We start from the raw sequence: 23,985 nt of genomic DNA, 5'->3' as shown, positions 1-23,985 counted from the left end.
TAAGTATTAAGGTGGATAATGATTGGAATGTATGCTGTGTATCCTGCCTCATAATAGTAAGCTTCTAGTAAATGGTAGCTATTGTTAATAATAAAACAAGTTTCTGAAGGAGGAAGGCTTGAAAAGATGGAATTCCTTATCAACCTCAAAGTTTTCTAAAGGAGGAAACCCTACCCCCCTTACATCTTCTTGGTTTCTGACTGTGAACTGAACTCTGAACTCTGAATGAACTGAACTCTGAACTCTGAATGTTATGGTAGAAAATTCATGGACTTTAAATTTAAACAGATAAGGAATCTGGTTATTTTACCCACTGCTGGGGTGTTCTTGAGCAAGTAGCATGACTTCTGTGTCCAAAAAAGAAAGGGTTTGCAGTGACTGAACCTGTAATCCCAGTACTTTGGGAGGCTAAGGAGAGTGGATTGCCTGAGCTCAGGAGTTCAAGACCAGCTTGGGCAATATAGTGAGAGCCTTTCTCTACAAAAAACTGTTTTTAAAAATTAGCTGGGCATGGTGATGCATGTCTGTGGTCCCAGGTACTTGGGAAGCTGAGGTAGGAGGATCATTTGAGCCTGGAAAATCAAAGCTGCAGTGAGCTGTGATCATGTCACTGCACTCCAGCCTGGGCAACAGAGCAAGACCCTGTCTCAGAAAATAAATTAATTAAAAAGAAAGTGTGGATGGAGGAAGGGATTAAAAATCTGGCTGGGCACAGTGGCTTATGCCTGTAATCCCAGGCGTGATTTGGGAGGCCAAGGTGGACAGATCACGAGGTCAAGAGATTGAGACCATCCTGGCCAACTTGGCCAACCCCATCTCTACTAAAAATACAAAAATCAGTCGGGCGTGGTGGTGTATGCCTGTAATCCCGGCTACTCGGGAGGCTGAGGCAGGAGAATCGCTTGAACCTGGGAGGTGGAGGTTACAGTGAGCCGAGATGGCGCCACTGCACTCCAGCCTGGTGACCGAGTGAGACTCCATCGCAAAAAAAAAAAAGAAAAAAGAAAAGAAAAAATCTTTGGGGTTCTTACACAAATTAAATGAGATAATTTATTATTATTTTTTTTTTGAGATTGAATTTTGCTCTGTCTCCCAGGCTGGAGTGCAGTGGCGCAATCTCGGCTCACCGCAAGTGGTGGGATTACAGGCATGAGCCACCACGCCCGGCTTGAGATAATTTATAAAGTGCCTAAAATACATCCTAGAAATATTAGTTTTTCTTCCTTGAAGTCATAAATTATGGCTGGCACTTTTTTGCAGGTATTTCTCATAGTACTAATGTGTTGCTCACACTCAAGGGTAGTTGCTTAGGAAGAAGAGAAATGTAATTGAAAAAGTAATAGACTAGAAGTCTTGAGACCTGGGCTCATGTTCCAGGTTAGCTTTTTTTTCTTTTTTGGGGAGATGGAGTCTCGCTCTTGTCCCCCAGCCTGGCGTGCGATGATGCAATATCGACTCACTGCAACCTCCACCTCCTGGGTTCAAGTGATTTCTCCTGCCTCAGCCTCCCTAGTAGCTGGGATGACAGACACCCACCACCATGCCTGGCTGATTTTTGTATTTTAAGTAGTGACAGCATTTTACCATGTTAGCCAGGCTGGTCTTGAACTCCTGGCCTCAAGTGATGCACTGGCCTCGGCCTCCCAAAGTGCTGGGATTACAGATGTGAGCCACTGTGCCTGGTCCCTTGCTAAATGTTTTGTTTTGTTTTGTTTTTGAGGCAGAGTCTCGCTCTGTCACCCAAGCTGGAGTGCGGTGGCATGATCTCCGCTCACTGCAAGCTCTGCTTCCCCGGTTCATGCCATTCTGGCTCAGCCTCCCGAGTAGGTGGGACTACAGGCGCCCGCCACCACGCCCGGCTAAGTTTTTGTATTTTTTCTTTCTTTTTTTTTTTTTTTGAGATGGAGTCTCCCTCTGTCGCCCAGGCTGGAGTGCAGTGGCGCGATCTCGGCTCACTGCAAGCTCCGCCTCCTGGGTTCACGCCATTCTCCTGCCTCAGCCTCCCGAGTAGCTGGGACTACAGGCGCCTGCCGCCGCTCCCGGCTAATTTTTTGTATTTTTAGTAGAACGAGGTTTCACTGTGTGTTAGCCAGGATGGTCTTGATCTCCTGGCCTCGTGATCTGTCCGCCTCGGCCTCCCAAAGTACTGGGGTTACAGACATGAGCCACCACGCCTGGCCAATTTTTTGTATTTTTAGTAGAGATGGCGTTTCACTGTGTTAGCCAGGATGGTCTCCATCTCCTGACCTTGTGATCCACCCGCCTCGGCCTCCCAAAGTGCTGGGATTATAGGCGTGAACCACCGTGCCTGGCAGTCCCTTGCTAAATCTTTTAACTGCTGGTCCCATTTTCCTCATCTATGAAATATTTTATAGAAATGTACTATTAAAGAAACTTTTCTTTGCTGATGAATGCAGGAGGTATCATTAAAAACCCACATAGTGCTACTTTCATAATTACTCTTTATGTATTGTGTTCTTGGGTTAAATACTTTTGTTCTAGGGTTACAATTATTTGTGTTTCTTACTAGGTTTAAGAATTGTTTAAGCTGCATCAATGGAGCACATACAGGGAGCTTGGAAGACGATCAGCAATGGTTTTGGATTCAAAGATGCCGTGTTTGATGGCTCCAGCTGCATCTCTCCTACAATAGTTCAGCAGTTTGGCTATCAGCGCCGGGCATCAGATGATGGCAAACTTACAGATCCTTCTAAGACAAGCAACACTATCCGTGTTTTCTTGCCGAACAAGCAAAGAACAGTGGTATGTGAACATTCTACTTAGGAAATTTAGCTATTTATCTGCCTGTGGAACACATTAAGGATCATGTTGTTCAACTTAAAGACAGGCAAAATATTCATTGTCATTTAGGACCTTTATTGTTTTTTTTCTAACTGCAGATTTATTTCTTTATATTGCTGTTCCTTCCACACCCCCTATTTTTTCCTACCTCTTGGCCTTCCTTCTGTTACTCTTGCCTGGAATGTCTTCCTTTGTGCCACCTCATCCAAACAAATAGTACATTCTTACGGGTATATTTCGAAGACTTTTCTTTGCAAAGTCTCTAGGCCTTTCCAACTACTTTAGAAGACATTTTATTTCTTCTATTAAAATATTCACCTAAAGCTTTTTGAATATTACAATCAAATATAAAGAAGAAAGTAAAATTACATAGAAAAATTTATATTTGTATATTTCATAGGCCCAGGACAAGTCTGGAGGCAGCTAAATCATAGAATCTTCTTTTTCAGGGCACTGACACCAGCCACTTAGTTCTGCGTAGTTTATTTTTGTAGTACCAGTGACAGGTTCATATTGGCATCATGGCAGGACACTGCCACTAGGTTTTCTGATAGAAAATTTCTTTTCTTTTTTTTTTTTTGTTTGAGACAGATTCTCACTCTGTCGCCCAGGCTGGAGTGCAGCTCACTGCAACCTCTGCCTCCTAGATTGAAGTGATTCTCCTTCCTCAGCCTCCCAAATAGCTGGGACTACAGGCACATGCCACCACGCCCGGCATAGTCAGGGTTTCATGGTCCCGGTGGTCTAAATCCTGACCTCAGGTAATCCACCTGCCTCGGCCTCCCAAATTTGGTTCCACATGAAACATCAGCCTAAAATTCCGAAATTCTTTTTTTTTTTTTTTTTTTTTTTTTTTTTTTTTAGGAGGCTGGAGTGCAGTGGCGCAATCTCGGCTCACTGCAGGCTCCGCCTCCCGGGTTCACGCCATTCTCCTGCCTCAGCCTCTCCGAGTAGCTGGGACCACAGGCGCCCGCCACCACGCCCGGCTAATTTTTTGTATTTTTAGTAGAGACGGGGTTTCACCGTGGTCTCGATCTCCTGACCTCGTGATCCGCCCGCCTCGGCCTCCCAAAGTGCTGGGATTACAAGCGTGAGCCACCGCGCCCGGCCCAAAACTTCAATTTTTCTAAGAATTTAGCACTCAAAAAGTTTTCTGGCCGGGTGTGGTGATTCACACCTGTAATCCCAGCAATTTGGGAGACCGAGGTGGGCAGATTGCTTGAGCTCAGGAGTTCGAGACCAGTCTGGGCAACATGGCAAACCCCATCTCTACAAAAAAAAATTCAAAAAAGTAGGCCTGGTGCGGTGGCTTACGCCTGTAATCCAAGCACTTTGGGAGGCTGAGGCCAGCTCATTACTTGAGGTCAGGAGTTCGAGACAAGCCTGGCCAACATGGTGAAACCCCATCTCTACTAAAATTGCAAAAATTATAGCCAGGCATGGTGTTGCACGTTTGTAATCCCAGCTACTTGGGAAGCTGAGGCAGGAGAATCACTCGAACCTGGGAGGCAGAGGTTGCAGTGGGCCGAGATTGTGCCACTGCACTCCAGACTGGACGAAAGGGTGAGATTCTATATAAAAAAAAAAGAAATAACAACAAAAATGTAGCCAGGCGTGGTGGCACGCGTCTGTAGTCCCAGCTACTCGGTACTCGGGAGGCTGAGGTGGGAGGATGGCTTGAGCCCAGGAGGCAAAGGTTGCAGTGAGCTGAGATCGCACCACTTCACCCCAGCCTGGGTGACAGAGAGCCAGACCCCTTATCAAAGAAAAGAAAAAAAAAAGGTTTTCTAGTATTATGGATAAAACAAACAAAACCAACCACCTGGCCAAAACAGAAAAGTGAAATTGCATTGGTTTTGTTTGGTGGAACTTTTGAGAAAACTTGAGTTCAAAACTTCCATGCTTCTTCCTTTCCCATCCTCTGTTCTTTGTGTAAAATCAGTGCATTGTGTTTATTCCATATAGTCAGGTGAAGCAAGGTTCTGAGGTGAGGAACCCCAGTCCAGAGTTTTCTCTGTTTGCTTCTAACAGTTCCACTCTTCCCAATTTGTTAATAAATTGTTTATACTTTTTTTGTGAACCTAAGGAGCCTCCCTAGTGTTGAATACTTAGGTGCATTTTGAACTGAAGGCAAAACTCAAGTCTAACTTTAATTAAAGTTTGAGTAAGTTTATCTTTGTCTCTCTTCCTAAAATTGAAAATTTTATGGCTGGCAAAATAAGCAGTGATAATCCCCTATATCTGAACAATGGTCTTCCATTTGCAAAGTAATTTTACTTACTGTTTCTCATTAATTTTCTTTGTGACCTTAAATTGAGAGGTCAGATAGGAAGTGTGTGTTATGAGAAGCTGAAGACCATTTGGTGCTTCTTCAGAGTGTTATTGAGAGTATCTTCTCCATCCCCATCTGCTACCAGTTTGCCCAGAAGGCTGGGAAACTTAATTTGGCATAGTGATTAAGTGTATGAACCTTTAAAACAAGAAAACCCCAATTTAAATCCTTGCATTACCTTTTATTAGCTGTATCATTTAGAGAAGTTCTGTACTTTTTTGAGCCTCTTTCCTGACCTTTGTGAAATGAGGCTTGTACTTAGCACAGTGGCTGATTTTTAAGTGAAGTGGTAGCTATGATGATTATTATTATATGTATTTTTTTTAGATGGAGGCTCTCACTGTCACCCAGGCTGGAGTGCAGCGGCCTGATCTCGGCTCACTGCAACCTCCACCTCCCAGGTTCAAGCGATTCTCCTTGCCTCAGCCTCCCAAGTAGCTGGGATTACAGGCACCTGCCACCACACCCGGCTAATTTCTTTGTATTTTTAGTAGAGACGGGGTTTCACCATGTTGGCAAGGCTGATCTCAAACTCCTGACCTTGTGATCCGCCTGCCTCGCCTTCCCAAAGTGCTGGGATTACAGACATGAGCCACCGCACTCAGCTGCTATGATTATTTCTTAGCTTTTTATACATCTATGTAGTCCTTCATCCCCTCCACTTGAGCACAGCTGGTGGTTGGAAACCAAGCTTGACTTCTCCTACAGCTTATGAGAAGGTTGTAGCCTAGGTTAGTTTTGCCTGTTTCTTTGGGTAAAGATGAACTAACTGTGGAAGAACTAGCTGCTTTCACCAGGCACTCAGCTTCAGGAAAGCAGTAGAAGAGGGAAGAGTCACTTAGCTAGGCCAGCACCATCAGTCAGCTCTTTTTACTCCTCCCCAGGTTGTTTCACTTCCTGAACCCAGAATGACTCTCATAATCACTCAGTGGGTTCTAGAATTATTTAACTGATTTCAGCATGTATCCATGGAGGGCTGTAAAGAGGAGAATGAGACAGAGGATGTATATCTGATTTAAATAATTTTAGATGTGATAATTAGGTTTTTGAATGTTTCTTGGAATTTTTATTTTCTAAATGTATGCCTCTTTGACTTTCTCCTGCTGTTGTTGCTGCTATTGCTGCTGCTGCTACTGCTTCTAATTATTATTAGATGAGTGATTGACTGGAGCCGAGGACCACTATTGTTAGAATCAGCTGACCAGCAGGTTAAAATACAGATTAATCTGTATGAATGGGCTTTGTTCCATACTAACTGAATCAGAATCCTTGGATGTGTTGGACAGGTAGATGGAATCTATATTTTCACAAGCTTCTCTGCGGATTCTAATGCCAGCTACATTTGGGAACCTGACTGGATTAGATGATATTTAAAGAACTGTCCATCTTGAAGTATGATTTAATGAAGACTGATAATGTAACAGATATCACTTTATAGCTTAGAAAACTTTGCTATACAGTATTTGATGCAGGTCATGATTCCGTTAGTGTATGTTTATTACTCTTCATTTTCCTCATTCTTAGTGTCTTCATAGTTCATATCAGTATAGCTTGTTTTGTTTCTGAAAAGCTGGAAGTTGGTGGGTATCACTGCATCAAGAAACTTTTAAAGTAAACTTATTTTGGAACATTAAAAAATATATACAGGCTGGGTGCAGAGGCTTTTCCCTGTAATCCCAGCACTTTGGGAGGGTGAGGTGGAAGGATTGCTTGAGCCCGAGTTTGAGACCAGCCTGGGCAATATAGTGAGATCTTGTCTCTACAAAAAAAAAAAACATTAGCTAGAAGTGGTGCTGCCCACCTGTGGTCCCAGCTGAGGCTGAGGTAGGAGGATCACTTGAACTGGGGTGGTCAAGGCTGCATGTGTCATGATGATGCCATTGTATTCCAGCCTAGATGACAGAGCAAGACCCTGTCTCGGTATATATAATATAGATTTTACACACACACACACACACACACACACACACACACACACACACACACGTAGAGAAAATAACAAATCTGATGTACCCCTTACCCACTTTGAACATTTAGCTAACCATGGCAGTCCTGCTTAATCTGTGTTTTCATCCACTCCTTTCCCAGTGTTTTGACACAAATCCCAGATATCATTTGTCTGAACTATTTTGGTATCTACAAGGAACTTTTAAAGAATGCTAATTTTATTTATTTTTAAATAGGTAAAGCATTCATATGAGCCAAAAGTCTTGGGTGACCCCTGCCCCTGTATCCCCATTTCCTCAGCGGTTTCCTATGATCAGTCTTTATCTATTCGAAGAATCAGTTGGTTTCCCCTTACCCTGTTGTTCACGACCTTTCCTTTCTTCCACATCTCTGAAGGAGAGGAAAAACCATCAGTAGCTAAGGAGGCTATCACAAACTCCAAAGGAACTTTTTTCGTTTGGAAAATCTTTTCCTTTCTCCCAGATGATTGATCCTCCTGGAGAATATTCCTCCCCCACTCCCATCACCTTCTCGACTAATCTGTTAACAAGTTCAAATTCTTCTATACTGTACTCTCAATGTGGAGTCCATCTTTGGGCTTCAAAGAATGATTACTGCACAGATAAGTCCCCATCAGTCCCTGGTGATAGCAAAATAAAGCCTCGTGAAAAACTTCTTACGTTGCCCCTCTCTGATGTTTTCAAATTCCTCAGGCTTACATGCATTCTCTTCTTTCCTAGATTGTTTTCTCTGCTTTGCATCCAGATACTATGCCCTGGTTTGGAGCCTGGTAACTAGAAGGGCCCAGATACCTATGTCCTCTTTCTTACGACTTTTTTCTGTTGTAAACCAGCTAGAGAAGGTTGGCTGGATTGGCATGGAGGTGGCTGGAGTAAGGGCCAAGATTAAGAACACTTTGGGCCTTTCGGAGCCCTGCTTTACTTCCTTCCCCCTCCCCGTGTACCCACATAGGTAGATATATGCATACACTCACCACCTTCTGGGGAGGTGGGGGGGTTGGCTGGCTGCTGTCAGCTGTTAACACTTTCAATCAGAGGAGGAACCTTGTAGACAGTTCACAAGCACTGCAAATCTCTGTTTTGCCCTCCTTGCTGGCCATACTGACTCTAGTTACCTTACTTTTGATTAACTCTTGGCTTTGAAGTTAAAACATGGAGGGCTTTTATCAAAACTCTGAAATTTTAGTTCAAGTTTTTTTTTACAGCTGCCCTTAATTGTGAGTATCCTGGGCACTCACACTTCCCAATAGGGTTCTGAGTACCTGCCTAGCTTTTTGAGGATTGAGTACAGGGGAATATAGAGAAGTATGTGCCACTAAGGCTGCTTGGTATGGTGTGCACATATATTTAAACTAAGATTGGTGTTTGTCCCTACAGCAGGGCTAGAGTTCTATATCTTCCACTTCCTGCTTTGCCTTCACTAGTGTTAAGTACGTGTGAGATGGAATTTTTGTTAGAATGATCAGTCATTTTTGTTGAAATAGGTTGAAGTACAAATTTTGATCATAAAAACTCATTTGTTTATAGATCAGATTGGCTTATTTCCTCTCTAATGACGCTAATGAACATACATGTGTATACATTCTAATCACACAAAATTAGAGACGTATAAAGGAAAAGTTTATCATTTTATCCTTCTTAAACACTATCTCTTGATGTGAACAGCTAAGTGTAACTCTTTCCACCTTTCCACTCATGTAACATATACAGATTTCTTCACCCTTTTTTTTTTTTTTTTTTTTTTGAGACGGAGTCTCACTCTTGTCACCCAGGCTGGAGTGCAATGGTGTGATCTCAGCTCACTGTAACCTCTCCCTTCTGGGTTCCAGCAATTCTCCTACCTCAGCCTCCCAAGTAGCTGAGATTACAGGCATCCACCACCATGCCTGGCTAATTTTTGTATTTTTAGTAGAGCTGGGGTTTCACCATGTTGGCCAGGCTGGTCTTGAACTCCTGACCTCAGGTGATCCACCCACCTTGGCTTCCCAAAGTGCTGAGATTACAGGCGTGAGCCCTCGTGCCCGGCCTCTTCACCTTTAAAATAATCTTACTCTGTTATTCTGAAGGATATTTTCCCCCAATTAATATATCATGGACTCATCTCCATCCAGGTCATTATAAGTAATATAATAGCTGCATAATGTGACATAATACAGATGTCTCACACTCCATTCAAGTACTTTCATATTGCTGGATATTCAGGTTGTTTCGTATATGTGTGTGTGCGTGCGCCATCACAAGCAATGCTGTCATAAATTTGCCTGCACCCTTACAGACTGGTGCATTTATTTCTGTGCCCACCTTTCCAAGGGGTGCTGCATCCTGTGTTGGTCCTAAAGGTGGTCCTTTGTTTGTAGGTCAATGTGCGAAATGGAATGAGCTTGCATGACTGCCTTATGAAAGCACTCAAGGTGAGGGGCCTGCAACCAGAGTGCTGTGCAGTGTTCAGACTTCTCCACGAACACAAAGGGTAAGAGCTCAACAGTCAGTTGACTTCTTCAGACTAGTAAGGATCTTCTAGCTTCAAACAGCTATGTTTGTATTAAATTGTACTAGCTTCCTATAGAATATTGTATATGTCTATACCTTTCTTTATAAAGAGATAATTCAGAAAAATAGGTATTAAGAAATTGAAATTATTGCTTGGACATTCTCTTGAAAAGTTAAATACACGTTAAGCTGGGCATGATGGCCAATACCTGTAATTTTAACCCTTTGGGAAACTGAGGCAAGAGGGTTGCTTGAGGCCAAGAGTTCGAGACCAGCCTGGGCACATAGTGAAGGCCCATCTCTACAAAAAATTTTTAAAAATTAGCCAGGCATGGTGGTGCGGCCTTGTCGTCCTAGCTGTTCGAAAGGCTGAGGTGAGAATATTGCATGAGCCTAGGGGCTTGAGGCTGCAGTGAGTCATGATTGTGCCACTGGACTCCAGCCTGGGCTGGAGCAAGATCCTGTCTATTAAAAAAAGCCAAAAAAACAAAAACAAACACATGTTAGGTATTGATAATGTTTCCATGGATGGAAACAGTGATGTTAGATGCTGTGTTTTTTGAGACAAAGATTTTTCTTTGTGTTTACTCTAATGCATTACATAGACTGGGCACTCAGAAAGTGCATTATTATATATAAAGAATGCTATCCTTGGGAGATTGACTTTTCTCATTCACTAATTTTTTTTTATTCAGTTAAATGTGTACTAATCCCTGCTGTTGGATAGATTGTTTAAAGATGCAAAAGCATTTCTGCTTCAGGAAGGAGTCATAGTTTATCCAATTCCTAATGGTGGTGGCAAGATAGAGGCATCCCCTCAAAGGCTGGGAGTAATACCTCAAAGCAGCAGAGCTGTCCATAATTATGCATTATCCATTATTCCCTCCACCCCTAAAATACAGGGAAACCTTTAAAGGGTTCTTTTTTACCCTCTTCTTGGAAAGCGTCACTTATGTTATTCATCTTTAGCTTACATTTTTTCATGTTTCAAAGAGTTCTCCAGTTTGAGAGAATAGCCCAGGGAATGAATCTACTCAAAGGGGGGGTGAGTGTAATTCTCAATTTAGGAGGCGTTTATTGAAGTGCAAGTCTTTGAAGCAGATGTTAACTTTTGCTGAATGTAGCCCAGGTTGGGTCCCTAAGCCAATCCGTAGTGCTCCTTAAGGACTAGAGAGATTCTGAGACAGGGAGGGCTTGGTTTACTCTCATCCAAGGCTGCACTGGTTTGGAGCTACTCTGGAGTCTCTAGGACAGACAGCAGATTGTCACTAGGATCAGTCTGCAGATTGATGAGAAAATAAGGCTTGTCCTCCTCCTCTTCATAAGGGCAAAGTAGTCCTTTGGAGTTATAGGGAGTTTTCCAGGTGCTGTATAGGTAATTATATTGAGGAATGTATTATTTACTGTTGGATAGTGAGCAAAATGGCTTGACTAGGCTTCTGGTGGATAAGGGAGAGGCTTGAATGGTGCTATACATGTTATTTTCTCTTTACCTGAGAATATTCTTCCTTTGGAAAATGGGCCAGATTAACTGGATAAAACATGAGAAAGGAACTGGGCATTAATTTTTACTTATGTTTCTATTTTTTGTCTTATTTATACTGTAGGCACAGAAAGTGTGGTTTCAGAGTAGATTTTAAGACAGTTAAGTTTCTCATTGATTTATAGACCCTACAACTACAGATTTGAGTCTGTTATTAATTAATAGAAAAGTACATTTTTCATTTGTGGTTCCTTTCTATTTATCTAGATTGAAATAGGCTGCTGAAGACTAAATTTTATACTGCAGCAATATTTATAGTCCATTTTACAGGATTTGGGGATTTTTGTAAGATTTTAGTGTTACAAATTCCAATTTAATGTATATTGACTTTATCGTGAGATTGTTATATATCATTGTTTAAAGAAAACTTTATTCTGGCCAGACATGGTGGTTCATACCTGTAATCCCAGCACTTTGGGAGGGTGAGGCAGGAGGACCGCTTGAGGCCAGGGATTCAAGACCAGCCTGGGCAACACAGCAAGACTCTGTCTCTACCAAAAAACATTTTTTTAAGTAAATAAAGAGAAAACTTGATTCTAAGAACATGGGCTTTGGAGTTCAACGGACCTAGATTCCAACGTAGGCCGTTAATCTTGCTGTGTGGCCTTGAGCAAATTACCTTCTTAGAGTCCCAGTTTTCTTATTTTTCAGATAGAAATAATACCTACTTCATAGGTTTGTTGTATGAATTAAATAAATTATTGTTGTATGGATTAAATAAAGTTGTGTTTATATGGCATGTGATAAATAGTAGCTGTTATTTCTATTGAACTTTGACCTTGTTGAAACATTTCCCTTTCATGTTTTTTTTAAATCCTTTCTAGTAAAAAAGCACGCTTAGATTGGAATACTGATGCTGCATCTTTGATTGGAGAAGAACTTCAAGTAGATTTCCTGGATCATGTTCCGCTCACAACACACAACTTTGTAAGTTGCAGATCTCTTCTCTTTCTGGCATGTTGAGGGCTTTGCCAGGCATAACAGAAATTTCTCGGGTAATATGCATATGTGTATATATATATATATATATATATAGTTGGATTGTTTAAAGTTCTTTATGCTGTTGTTTACAGTAAGGCAATTTAGATTTCATTAGTCAGAGATATACTCTAATTTGTGATTATGAATTCTGTACATGTTGGAAGTATGATTCATTTTGTAAAAACTTTTTTGGAGGCCAAGAAGGAAATGATGTTGTCTTTTGTCATCTTTTATTTATTCAGCATAATTTACACCTGTGTTCTTGTTGTAGGCTCGGAAGACGTTCCTGAAGCTTGCCTTCTGTGACATCTGTCAGAAATTCCTGCTGAATGGATTTCGATGTCAGACTTGTGGCTACAAATTTCATGAGCACTGTAGCACCAAAGTACCTACTATGTGTGTGGACTGGAGTAACATCAGACAGCTCTTGTAAGGCATTGTTCTGTTTCTCAAGGAATATAGGGATGAGGAGTATAAATACTTTAAAGGGTATTTGTTGTAGATTTTGACTGACAGGTCTGGATTTTAGACTCATTTAATGAATTGTGATCCAGAAACTACTTTAGAAACAGTGATAATTCTGAAACTAGCTAGGTTTGGTGGCATTAATACTCCAGGATGAGCAGGTAGGAGTAGGACTTGTTATCTGTCAAATTGAGATTGACATACTGTGACTGTGATTCAGTAAGGAAAAGAGCAAAAGGATATGAAAACAAGATTTTTTGCTTTTATCTCTTAATAGTATCATCTACTAGGGTTGGTAGTAGACACTGCTCTGTATTTTGTTGAATATGCTGAATGAGCCTTTGACATTGAGAAGGAGCAGAAAGCACAGTTGATGCTATTTTCTTCACTTCAAACTGGAGAAAACTTAGTTGTTTGGACTTAAAATTGTTTGAACATAAAATCTTGAAAGATTCTTATTTCTTTCAGGAGACAATATATTTCATATAGATAAAATTTTATTAAAGAATTTAAAGTTTATATTAAAAGTACATGGTCCAAACTGCCTTTTAAAAACTGTAACTAGGGATATGAAAAGTTTAAAGTTTTGTCCTTTTTTGACAGTACTAGAGAAACCAAGGGAGTGTAATTATTAGACCATGATGAAAACGTTTTTGCTTTCATGGTCACTTTGGTCACTTACATATTGATTTTGTGATGAGAGCTTGAGTAGCACAAATGGCACAAGCTTTAAAAATTTATCTTATTTTTGTCCCCCACCTCTTTTTTTTTTTTTTTTTTTTTTCGGAGACGAGTCTCTTTCTGTCATGAGGCTGGAGTACAGTGGCGTGATCTCGGCTCACTGCAACCTCTGCCTCCCAGGTTCAAGTGATTCTCCTGCCTCAGCCTCCCGAGTAGCTCAGACTACAGGCACACACCACCACGCCCAGCTAATTTTTGTAGTTTTAGTAGAGATGAGGTTTCACCATCTTGGCCAGGATGGTCTCGATCTCTTGACCTCATGATCTGCCCACCTCGGCCTCCCAAAGTGCTGGGATTACAGGCGTGAGCCACCATGCCCAGCCTTTTTCTTTTTTAAAGATAGGGCCTCGCTCTGTCTCCCACACTGGAGTGCAGCGGCATGATCATAGCTCACTGTAGCTTCGACCTCTTGGGTTCAAGTAATCCTCCTACCTCAGCCTCCTGAGTAGCTGGGACTACAAATGTATGCCACCATGCCTAGCTAATTTTTGTGTTTTTTCTAGAGACGGGGTTTCAGCATGTTGCTCAGGCTGGTCTGGAACTCCTGAGCTCAAGCAATCTATCCGCCTTGGCCTTCCCAAGTGTTGTGGTTACAGGTGTGAGCCACCACACCTGGCAGCACAAGCTTTTGAGTCTAACAGACATATGTCAAAATCTCAGTGTTGTCATTAACGACATCTGAGTTTTCGTTCATGCATCTGAATAAAGGGGATATTACCTTCCTTGCATTGTTCTTATGAGGCTTGCTGACATAACCTGTGAAATTACTAAGCACAAGTGCCCACCTCATGGAAAGAAGGTGCCTAATTACTCACTTTTCTGTGATTTATTCCTCCTATTTTAGTCTTTTATCTATGTATTTTCAAGATGGAATGTTTCCAGAGAAGCTCTATGTGACATCGTTTGTAAAATGTTGTACTGTAGTTTGAAAAACATTATTTTGATATAGCTAGACATAGGACCAGTATTTCCTAGAAATGCACACTGGGCCGGGTGCGGTGGCTCACGCCTGTAATCCCAGCACTTTGGGAGGCCGGGGCAGGTCAATCACCTCAGGTCAGGAGTTCGAGACCAGCCTGGCCAACATGGTGAAATCCTGTCTCTACTAAAAATACAAAAATTGGGGGAAGGGATAGCATTAGGAGATATACCTAATGTTAAATGACGAGTTAATGGGAGCAGCACACCAACATGGCACATGTATACCTAGGTAACAAACCTGCACATTGTGCACGTGTACCCTAAAACTTGAAGTATGATAAAAATACAAAAATTAGCTGGGCGTGGTGGTGTGTGCCTGTAATCCCAGCTACTCAGGAGGCTGAGACAGGAGAACCTGGGAGGTGGAGGTTGCAGTGAGCCGAGATTACACCTCTGCACTCCAGCCTGGGCGACAGAGCAAGACTCCATCTTAAAAAAAAGAAAAAGCACACAGGAGCCTGTATGTTTATTGGCAGGTCAGTATTATTCACATTCAATAACCATTCAAATCCAGTTATTTGGAATATTGTTCCCTTTATTCTAGGTAATGTAAAACAGCTGAGGAAAATGTGACTGGGAAAAGTTCAGTTTTAGTAGCTCTGAGTTTGCAAAAGCAAGGCATGCTGATTGTCTCTGTAAGATTACTGCAAGCCTAAAAACCGATCTTTCCCTACTTTTGTTTAGATTGTTTCCAAATTCCACTATTGGTGATAGTGGAGTCCCAGCACTACCCTCTTTGACTATGCGTCGTATGCGAGAGTCTGTTTCCAGGATGCCTGTTAGGTAATTTTTTACCTATAGCTTTTCTTTTAGAAAGTTATTGGGGGTGGTGGGGTTGGAAGCTTGAAGACAAAAAATAAGTTTCTTCGCATTCCCTTCTCTCTACGTGGAAACCCCTTGCTGCTTCTGTGGAACTTGATACTGGTGGTACAGCAAAATGTAGAAATTTCTCTTTATGGACCTGTAGGTCTTACATTCTGGAAAGTGACTTTGACTGTAGCTTCTTCTGTTATCGTAGTGTATTCCTTAATATGTCATTAATGTTTTAAAGAGCTTGAGATTCTGCTTTCCTCAGTATGTACTGAGTTCAACCTCGATGGAAGGGGTCCCAAAACTTAATACAGTGATTCGATAAAAATAAAACCCGTAACTTTGAAATGCATGTTGTGGCCGATGCATTTGCTAAAACCATGTATTTAAATAGACTAGTGTCTTTAAAAAACATTTAATTAGATTTTCAGCATAAATATTGTTTCTAATGTATCTCTGAGTTTGCATATAACTTGTCTTTACTCTGTTTTCCAGCTTTATAATCAGTTTTGTTGAGTTCACGTATTGCTCAGTGTTACACACATGAATTTGAAACCTAAAGTAAAATCTACATCCAAAATATCTTACTTTAGGCCAGGCACGGTAGCTCACACCTGTAATCCCAGCACTTTGGGAGGCCGAGGCAGACGGACTACTTGAGGTCAGGAGTTCCAGACTAGCCTGGCCAACATGGTGAAAGCCCATCTCTACTAAAAATACAAAAAACTGGGTGGGTGTGGTGATAATGCGCCTTTTGGCCCAGCTACTTGGGAGGCTGAAGTAGGAGAATCGTGAACGTGGTAGGCAGTGAACTGAGATGGCACCACTGCACTCCAGCCTGGGTGACAGAGCAAGACTGTCTCAAAAAAAAAAATTATGTATACACACACACACACACACACACACACACAATGTGTAATCAGATAATGTTTAATGTGAAACTACTATGGAAATATTAAAGGCAGCATATCTTAAGGAATTTGCATATGTCTGAATATATATTTCTGTATGGCTTTTATTTTTCTTGATAATTTGAGAAGCAAATCTGACCAAGAGTTTGTAGTTACCTCTGAAGATTAGAAGAAACCAGGCCTCTGAAGCCATAAACAGAGAATTATGTGGGAAGGCATTTTTTCAAGACAATAGAACAATTTCCCTTAGAAAAGTTTGCCTTTTATCCCTTTAATTCATACATGGGTGTTAGCTGAATCTGAACAAACCTCAGACTAATCTTTAGAGCAAATAATGAAAACGTTATACCTCTTTTTTTTTTTTTTTTTTTGGGAAAGGGGGGGCCTCGCTCCACCCACCAGGAGTGGAGTGCAGTGGCGCAATCTCGGCTCACTGCAAGCTCTGCCTCCCGGGTTCACGCCATTCTCCTGCCTCAGCCTCTCCGAGTAGCTGGGACTACAGGCGCCCGCCACCACGCCCGGCTAATTTTTTTGTATTTTTAGTAGAGACGGGGTTTCACTGTGGTCTCGATCTCCTGACCTCGTGATCCGCCCGCCTCGGCCTCCCAAAGTGCTGGGATTACAAGCGTGAGCCACCGCGCCCGGCCTCGTTATACCTCTTAATGCATGTTCCCAGTTTGGTTGGTGGGAGGGTGGTGGTGGCTGGAAGAGGCCAGTGGTTAATTTCACATTTAGTTATTTCCATCTAAAAACTGAATTCCCATTTATTTACTTTGTTTGCTGGTTGTAGCAGGAAAGGACAAACAGAGGGTAAAATCCTGGCCTTTTTGCAGACGTGCTCAGCATGTCTACTCATCTATTTAAATAAGTTCTCAAATTTAGTCTCTAAATTATACTGGGCACGTTCCAACTAGCTTAATAGGTGGTAGTGTGGTTGTCAAATGTTAATCTGTTCTTTCCCGGAGATGTTGTAAAAATTTGGAGTATTCGGATGGTGCTTTATTAAAAAAAAGAAAACTTAACAATGCATTCTCCTTTTCATTGAATTCCCAATACGTATATTATTTCCTGTTCCAAATTTTGTATGCAAAAGCACCTAGACTTAAGATAATTTTTAGATGTCACATATTTGAAAGAATCAAACATTTTGTCAAAGGTTGTACAGGTAGAGTTTGTCGTTAAGCATCTTACTTATCAACTAGGTACTTGAAAGACTTCACCAGTATGAAAGCCTAAGTGCCAATCACGGAATTTTCTTTCTCCTCCTTGCCTAGTTCTCAGCACAGATATTCTACACCTCACGCCTTCACCTTTAACACCTCCAGTCCCTCATCTGAAGGTTCCCTCTCCCAGAGGCAGAGGTCGACGTCCACACCTAATGTCCACATGGTCAGCACCACCCTGCCTGTGGACAGCAGGATGATTGAGGTAATAGGGCCCCTTGGGGGTGGTAATGTCAGTCAATTAATGGGATGAGGTTGATATTTATTTCAGAGTTTTGGGTTTCAAATCTGATCAAGGAATGTTGCAACACTTTCTCAGGTCTCTGGACTTTTACAGTTTATTTTATATCCATAATATCTTCAGACTGGCTGAATAGTCTGGTTAGTATATCATTCAACTGGAGAACTAAAACTTCCTGAAAAAATGTTAACATTTGAACTCTTCCCATTATCAGATTTGAATAGGCTATTAATGAACGAGTGTCTAAGATATTTAAAGAGGAGTTTAATTTTGGTGTGGGACAGAAAATAACAGTGATGGAGAACTACAGATTCTCTGGAAGACTTTTGTAATTTTATTTAGAAATAAAAGGGTGGAGTCCTAGGACTTTAATAAGCAGGTATTTAGGGAGATGTCAAAGTGCCCAAAGCTAGTGTTTTTGAACTGCTTTTTCTTTTCTTGGCTTTTTGGTTATGTCCTATTGGTTTATTAATTTGCTTTCTGCTTCATCTTTAATAACAACTGAATACACTTAAATACTTCCTTTGTTCTTTATTCTTCTTTATTTCTCATTGCTTTGGACTAGAATAACAACCTGAATGCTTCTCCCAGGGCGTGGTCCAGACGATTTTGTTTGAGGGGAAGAGTAGGTATTTTTCTTCATGCCTTTGCTTTCTTGTAATTAACAGGATTGCTAAAACTGTCAGACAGCAGACTACCAAAAATGAAATAGTTGCTAAGTTAAATTTATATTTCTTGTCACTTGTTTCCATGTTTTTTCTTTTTTCTTTTAAGTTTTTTTTGGCAGTAGAGTATATAGAAGTGAAAAAAAAGTTGTATATGGTATTGATGATAGGTGAAATGAATTTCTTAAGTTAGGCCAGGCATGACGGTGTATGCCTGTTGTCCCAGCTACTCCAGAGGCTAAGGCAGGACGATCACTGGATCCCAGAAGTTCTAGGCTGTAGGGAGCTACAATTGTGCCTGTGAATAGCCATTGCACTCCAACTGGAGCAACACAGTAAGAATCCACCTTAAAAACAAACAAAAAAATCTCAAGTTAGATTTTGAGGCCAGGGGCATTAAAAAGTTGTTTTTTTTTTTTTTTAAATCAATTCCAACCAAAGACTAATGTTAGACTTACTTAGTTGGTGCTCACAGCATTGGTATTCTGTTTATATATTAGTAACCAAATGTGTTTTTGGTTGATAAGCCCTGGAATAAATATTCTTTATTGAAAGCTTATCAGAGATAACTGTGCTCTCTCTCATCATGTAGACACCTGCTGCCTTAGGCACAGTTTATCTCATTCAGACCTCAAATCACTTTCAACATAATTGTACTGCCACTATTGTGAGGAGGTCATGTATAAGCTATAAATTTTATTATTTTGACTTTATCATTATGATTAGTCCTGATAATACAATAATATACCAGTTACTGCTACTTCTATTAAATGGTTTGTTCCTGTATGAACACTGTAATACTTACAGGGAACAGTAAGGTTAGAACTGGCTGGGCAGGAAGATCACTTGCGACCAGGAGTTCGAGACCTGCCTGGGCTATATGTAGCAAACCCCACCCCTACAAAAAAATATATAAAAATTAGCTAGGCTTGGTGGTGTGCACCTGCAGTCCTGGTTACTCAGGAGGCTCGGGCAGGAGGATTACTTGAGCCCAGGAATTTGAGGTTGTAATGAGCTGTGTATGATTGTGTCAAGTAAGAATTTTTGAGTTTTTATTATAAAAGAATTAGCACAATTGTTGTGCCTAATCATTTTTTACTTTAGAAGCAGGGTAAATTTTGATTCCTGTTAATTTAATCACATATAAGTCAGCATTTTTAAAGTAGACTAATTGTTGCTTTATTTATTTAAATTATTTGTAGGTCTCAAATTATTCATAGTTCTCTTGAGTATTTAGATTCCAGGAACAATAGGAAAATTCTTTGTAGAATAAATTGATCCAACTATAGAAATTAGTACAGAATAAAATATGGGATATTTAATGGATACAGGGAAGAAAATTACCATAACATTAAGGAAAATATCCTACTACATAGGAATATAATTGTGGTTAATAAAAATAAATTGTGCTTTGCTTTAAAAACAAAGAACAGATTACTTTGATAATGAAGCTACAGCTGCAGATTTCTATTGAAATCCACATTATTTTTTGCCAGTGTTTTGCCCACCTGGCAGTTATCCTGCTGTACTTAAAAACACACAGATTCCTGGGCTTCCCACATTCCCCTCCAAAACATGCTAAGTCAATCCTGGGTCGGGGATTAGGGGTGGATCTTCATCCTTCTTTCCAGAGTCAGAATCACTCTCCAGGTAATTCTGAAGACTAGCTAGTTTTGGGAACCAGAACTAGGCTTTCTTGTTAAATTCCGAATTATGTTTTGGGAGCGGGGGAACAGCTTGGTTTGATTCTTTTTATCTAATTATATAATTAGATATATAATTTTATCATTTTATATAATTGAGTGGGAGCATTCCAGTAATAGTTGTGTGGAACAAGTATCTTGTCTATACTGTAGTTACACAAAGAGAATAGTAGGACTTCCCCCCAAAAAATGTCATTTTTGAGGATATGGGGGCCAAGTGGTTTTATATTATTCTATTATACTGTTCTATTCCAAGCGATGAATTTTAGATTGGGGTTTAGGTCTCATAGAGGCCTCTGTGATTTAAACTATTTTCCAAACAGTTTCTAATAAATTCTAAAGATAGCCTTTGCTTTCTCCCATGAGTAGAATGTAACCAATTTCCAAATTCGCCCATAAGGCAGTGTTTTGTGGTGAAGGAGCTGAGGGCTGAGATCCATGTATGATGGTTTCTGGTTCTATTTCTGCCACCTACTGGTTCTGCCAAGTGACCCTGCCAAGTCTCTCTACCTGTTCAGATGTGTTTTCTTATATGTAAAATGTAGGTTTTGAACTTGGATTTGTGGTCTTTCCAGCTTTCTGTGATTTTAGGCTTGGATAAAGTATGTAGGCTGCTTACCTTTTTCAAATACAACTTCTAGTCAATTTAGCCTAACTCCTCGTGGAGTAAGAGTGAGCTTCCCCCAGAATCCACCTCCCCACCCTGCCTTTTTAAAAAAAGTTTTGAGCCTCAGTGGAACAAGAATCCCAATCTTTGGAAGGGTCTCAGCTGAGAGTAACTTTGCTAGCTTCCCTTGAAAGAGTATGTTTGTTGTGTACATTGCTTTCTTTTGAGAAAAGGAATGTGGTTTTTCATTATATATGAAAAACTAATACCAGGCTTGGCATGGTGGCTCATGCCTGTAATCCCAGCACTTTGGGAGGCTGAGGCGGGAGGATCACCTGAGGTCAGGAGTTCAAGACGAGCCTGGCCAACATGGCGAAGCCGTGTCTCTACTAAAAATGCAAAAATTAGCCGGGCGTGCTGGTGCACACCTGTAATCCCAGCTACTCGGGAGACTGAGGCAGGAGAATCACTTGAACCTGGGAGGTGGAATATTAAATCCTTCTAATATTTAATGAAAAATCAGCCTTGGAGGTACTGGCCACTGATATTTGCTGAATTTAATCAAGGAATGTTGATCAGAGTATGTTTAGGATTTCTGTGGTTTTTAGAGGTTTTATAATCTATTTTGTTCTTGCACATCCTCCTCCTCTCTTTTCCCTCCCCCACAGAAAATCTTTTGTGTGTAGGAGTTGACCAGCTTTCCTTTTCTGTTTCAGGATGCAATTCGAAGTCACAGCGAATCAGGTACTTTTCCATAGTCATTTAGCCAACAATAATGGGCTTTTTTTCTTTATGCGGTGTATCTTCTGTTGGCTTATCCTTGTGTGGATTCTGTTTGTCTTGTCTATTAAGCCTCACCTTCAGCCCTGTCCAGTAGCCCCAACAATCTGAGCCCAACAGGCTGGTCACAGCCGAAAACGCCCGTGCCGGCACAAAGAGAGCGGGCACCAGTATCCGGGACCCAGGAGAAAAACAAAATTGTGAGTATAGACAACAGTACCTCCTGCCAATTAAGGTTCAGTAAGAAAAACCTCGTTGGAAATTAGAATACTTTTAATTTATTTTGGGAGAGGATTCTAATAAAATACATTTAATGAAGGAGATTATAAATGTCACTGTCATTTTTGGCACACTTGCATCAGACAATTTGCCAGTGCTATAACTAAAATGGTATTTCCCAAAAGACAAAAATTGGAAGTATGGTTAATATGTTTATCTTTAAAAGATATGGAAACAGATGACATGGGTTGATCCTTTCTTTGATGCCCTCATTATCAAAAGGTTATTACCATTGCATGGAGTATAATAATGATCTCTACTTGTTTCAGAGGCCTCGTGGACAGAGAGATTCAAGCTATTACTGGGAAATAGAAGCCAGTGAAGTGATGCTGTCCACTCGGATTGGGTCAGGCTCTTTTGGAACCGTTTATAAGGGTAAATGGCACGGTAAGCTTGGGGCCCTCCCTTTACTTAACTGCAGGGCTTTGGTGTGAAGTCAAGTTTCAGCCCAGGGGACCAGGAGGAGGAGAGGACTGAGTGCTCCTGGGCTTACAGCAGTGCTGTCCCTTAGATACTTGATTATACCTGAAGATTGAACTTAATTCTTTTTTTTTGAGACGGAGTCTCACTCTGTCACCCAGGCAGGAGTGCAGTGGCACGATCTCGGCTCACTGCAAGCTCTGCCTCCCAGGTTCACGCCATTTTCCTGCCTCAGCCTCTCCGAGTGGCTGGGACTACAGGCGCCCGCCACCACGCCCAGCTAATTTTTTGTATTTTTAGTAGAGACGGGGTTTCACCATGGTCTCGATCTCCTGACCTCGTGATCCGCCTGCCTCGGTCTCCCAAAGTGCTGGGATTACAGGCGTGAGCCACCGCGCCCGGCCTGAACTTAATTCTTTTTAGACTAAGTTCTTATAAAGCTCCCAGGATAATTAGAAATTAGTGAATAAGACTTGCGCCCTATAATCAAATGTCAGGAGTACTTCTCCTTTAAACTGATTAAATACAGTCTGCACATGGGTCATGCTTGGAAGCTCCTTAAGTGAGCAAGAGTCTGCTGCTATGGAGGGAGCATGGGTTCTAGAAACTTTAAGCTGGAAAGAACCTTAGAGATTGAAATGGGGGCTGATTTGCCCATGGTCATGCAGTTAGGCATAATAGGAAAGCCGGAAATCTCCTGAAATAACTTCTTTTTGTCCTGCCCTAGGATTAGTTGTAGGTGTCCCTATCAAACAGGGAAGGCATAGACTTAATTCTTGAATCTATGTAGAATATTAGTGTTCTTATTTTAATGGAAACACTTTGTCACTTGGAAGAAAGGTACTATTTAACTTATGTAGTTACAGCTTGTGTATTTTGGCAACACTCAACATTTTGGCAACATACTTAGCATTTCTCTGTTAGGTTTTTAATGCCTCTGGCTTTAGGACTTTGGCAAATAATAGGTATTTCCTTGAAAATGCTGCATGTTCCCAAAAAGTCATCTCTTCTAAATTCAGATTACGATAAAGCAAAAATCAGAGTCCCTCGGTGCCTATACTTCTACTTTGGATGACACTGGAATTATCTTTAGAGATAAATGTGCAAAGATTGAGAGAAGTTAAAAGCATCAAATGAATGGAGTATTAAAATTCAAGGTACTGAAAATATCAAACACCTCCAGTTTTGAGTACTTGGTGTTTTGTTTTGTTTTATTTTGTTTTTTTTTTTGAGATAGATTCTTGGTCTGTTGCCCAGGCTGGAGTACAGTGGCACAATCACAGCTCACTGCAGCCTCCAACTCTTGGGCTCAAACAATCCTCCTTCCTAAGCCTCCCAAGTAGCTGGGACCACAGGTGAATGCCCAGCTAATTTGTTTTACTTTTTGTAGAAACAAGGTCTCACTATGTTGCCCAGGCTGGTCTCCAACTCCTGGACTCAAGCAGTCCTCTTGGGTCTCTCAGAATGCTGGGATTACAGGCATGACCCACTGTGCCCGGCCTTACCATGTGCTCATTAATGCATGGTTTTTACCACGTGTAATTTACCGTGCTCATTAATGCATGGGTTTTCACCACTTGTAATTAATCATCTGACCAATTTCTAGTTCCTTAAGAGGATTGGCACCCGACTGAACATTTGTAAAGTACATGCGGAATGATTCCTTTTCCTTTGAAAATTGCATCTGGCTGGGCAGTGTGGCTCATGCCTGTAATCCCAGCACTTTGGGATCGCTTGAGCCTAGGAGTTCAAGAACAGCTTGGGCAACATCGTGAAACCCCATCTCTACCAAAAATTAGGTAGATGTGACGGCACTCACCTGTAGTCCCAGCTACTCGGAAGGCTGAGGCAGGAAGATTGCTTGAGCTCAGGAGGCGAATATTGTAGTGAGTTGAGTACAGTGAGTACATACTACTATACTCCAGCCTGGGTGAAAGGGCAAGACCGTCTCAGAAAAAAAAAAAAGAAAAGAAAATTGCATCTAGTATGTACTACTGGGCTGCCTCCTGGGTCCCAGAGAAATGATACTGTTGTAGAATATTTA

The 23,985-nt window shown here is 41.2% G+C and overlaps 1 protein-coding gene across 5 annotated transcripts in view; it reads left to right on the top strand.

Annotated features, from left to right (window-relative positions):
• The window catches only part of RAF1 (Raf-1 proto-oncogene, serine/threonine kinase), an 85,272-nt gene that overhangs the window by 47,021 nt on the left and 14,266 nt on the right, over positions 1–23,985 (top strand). For 2 of the 5 annotated variants that reach the window (XM_032149751.2, XM_058437287.1), the window contains exons 2-10: positions 2,531–2,763; positions 9,459–9,571; positions 11,959–12,061; positions 12,387–12,544; positions 14,987–15,085; positions 17,298–17,451; positions 21,179–21,206; positions 21,315–21,442; positions 21,791–21,908. In XM_032149751.2, the coding sequence (XP_032005642.1) occupies positions 2,557–2,763; positions 9,459–9,571; positions 11,959–12,061; positions 12,387–12,544; positions 14,987–15,085; positions 17,298–17,451; positions 21,179–21,206; positions 21,315–21,442; positions 21,791–21,908 (1,108 nt within the window). In that variant the 5' untranslated portion in view covers positions 2,531–2,556. Of the gene's footprint in view, positions 1–2,530; positions 2,764–9,458; positions 9,572–11,958; positions 12,062–12,386; positions 12,545–14,986; positions 15,086–17,297; positions 17,452–18,052; positions 18,113–21,178; positions 21,207–21,314; positions 21,443–21,790; positions 21,909–23,985 lie in introns of those variants that run through there. The other 3 variants (XM_032149753.2, XM_032149754.1, XM_032149757.2) reach the window with 3 other exon arrangements.

This window comes from Hylobates moloch, unplaced genomic scaffold, assembly GCF_009828535.3.
Source record: "Hylobates moloch isolate HMO894 unplaced genomic scaffold, HMol_V3 SCAFFOLD_4, whole genome shotgun sequence".
Classification (NCBI taxonomy): Eukaryota; Metazoa; Chordata; class Mammalia; order Primates; family Hylobatidae; genus Hylobates; species Hylobates moloch.
This window is presented reverse-complemented; position numbering and strand designations above follow the sequence as displayed.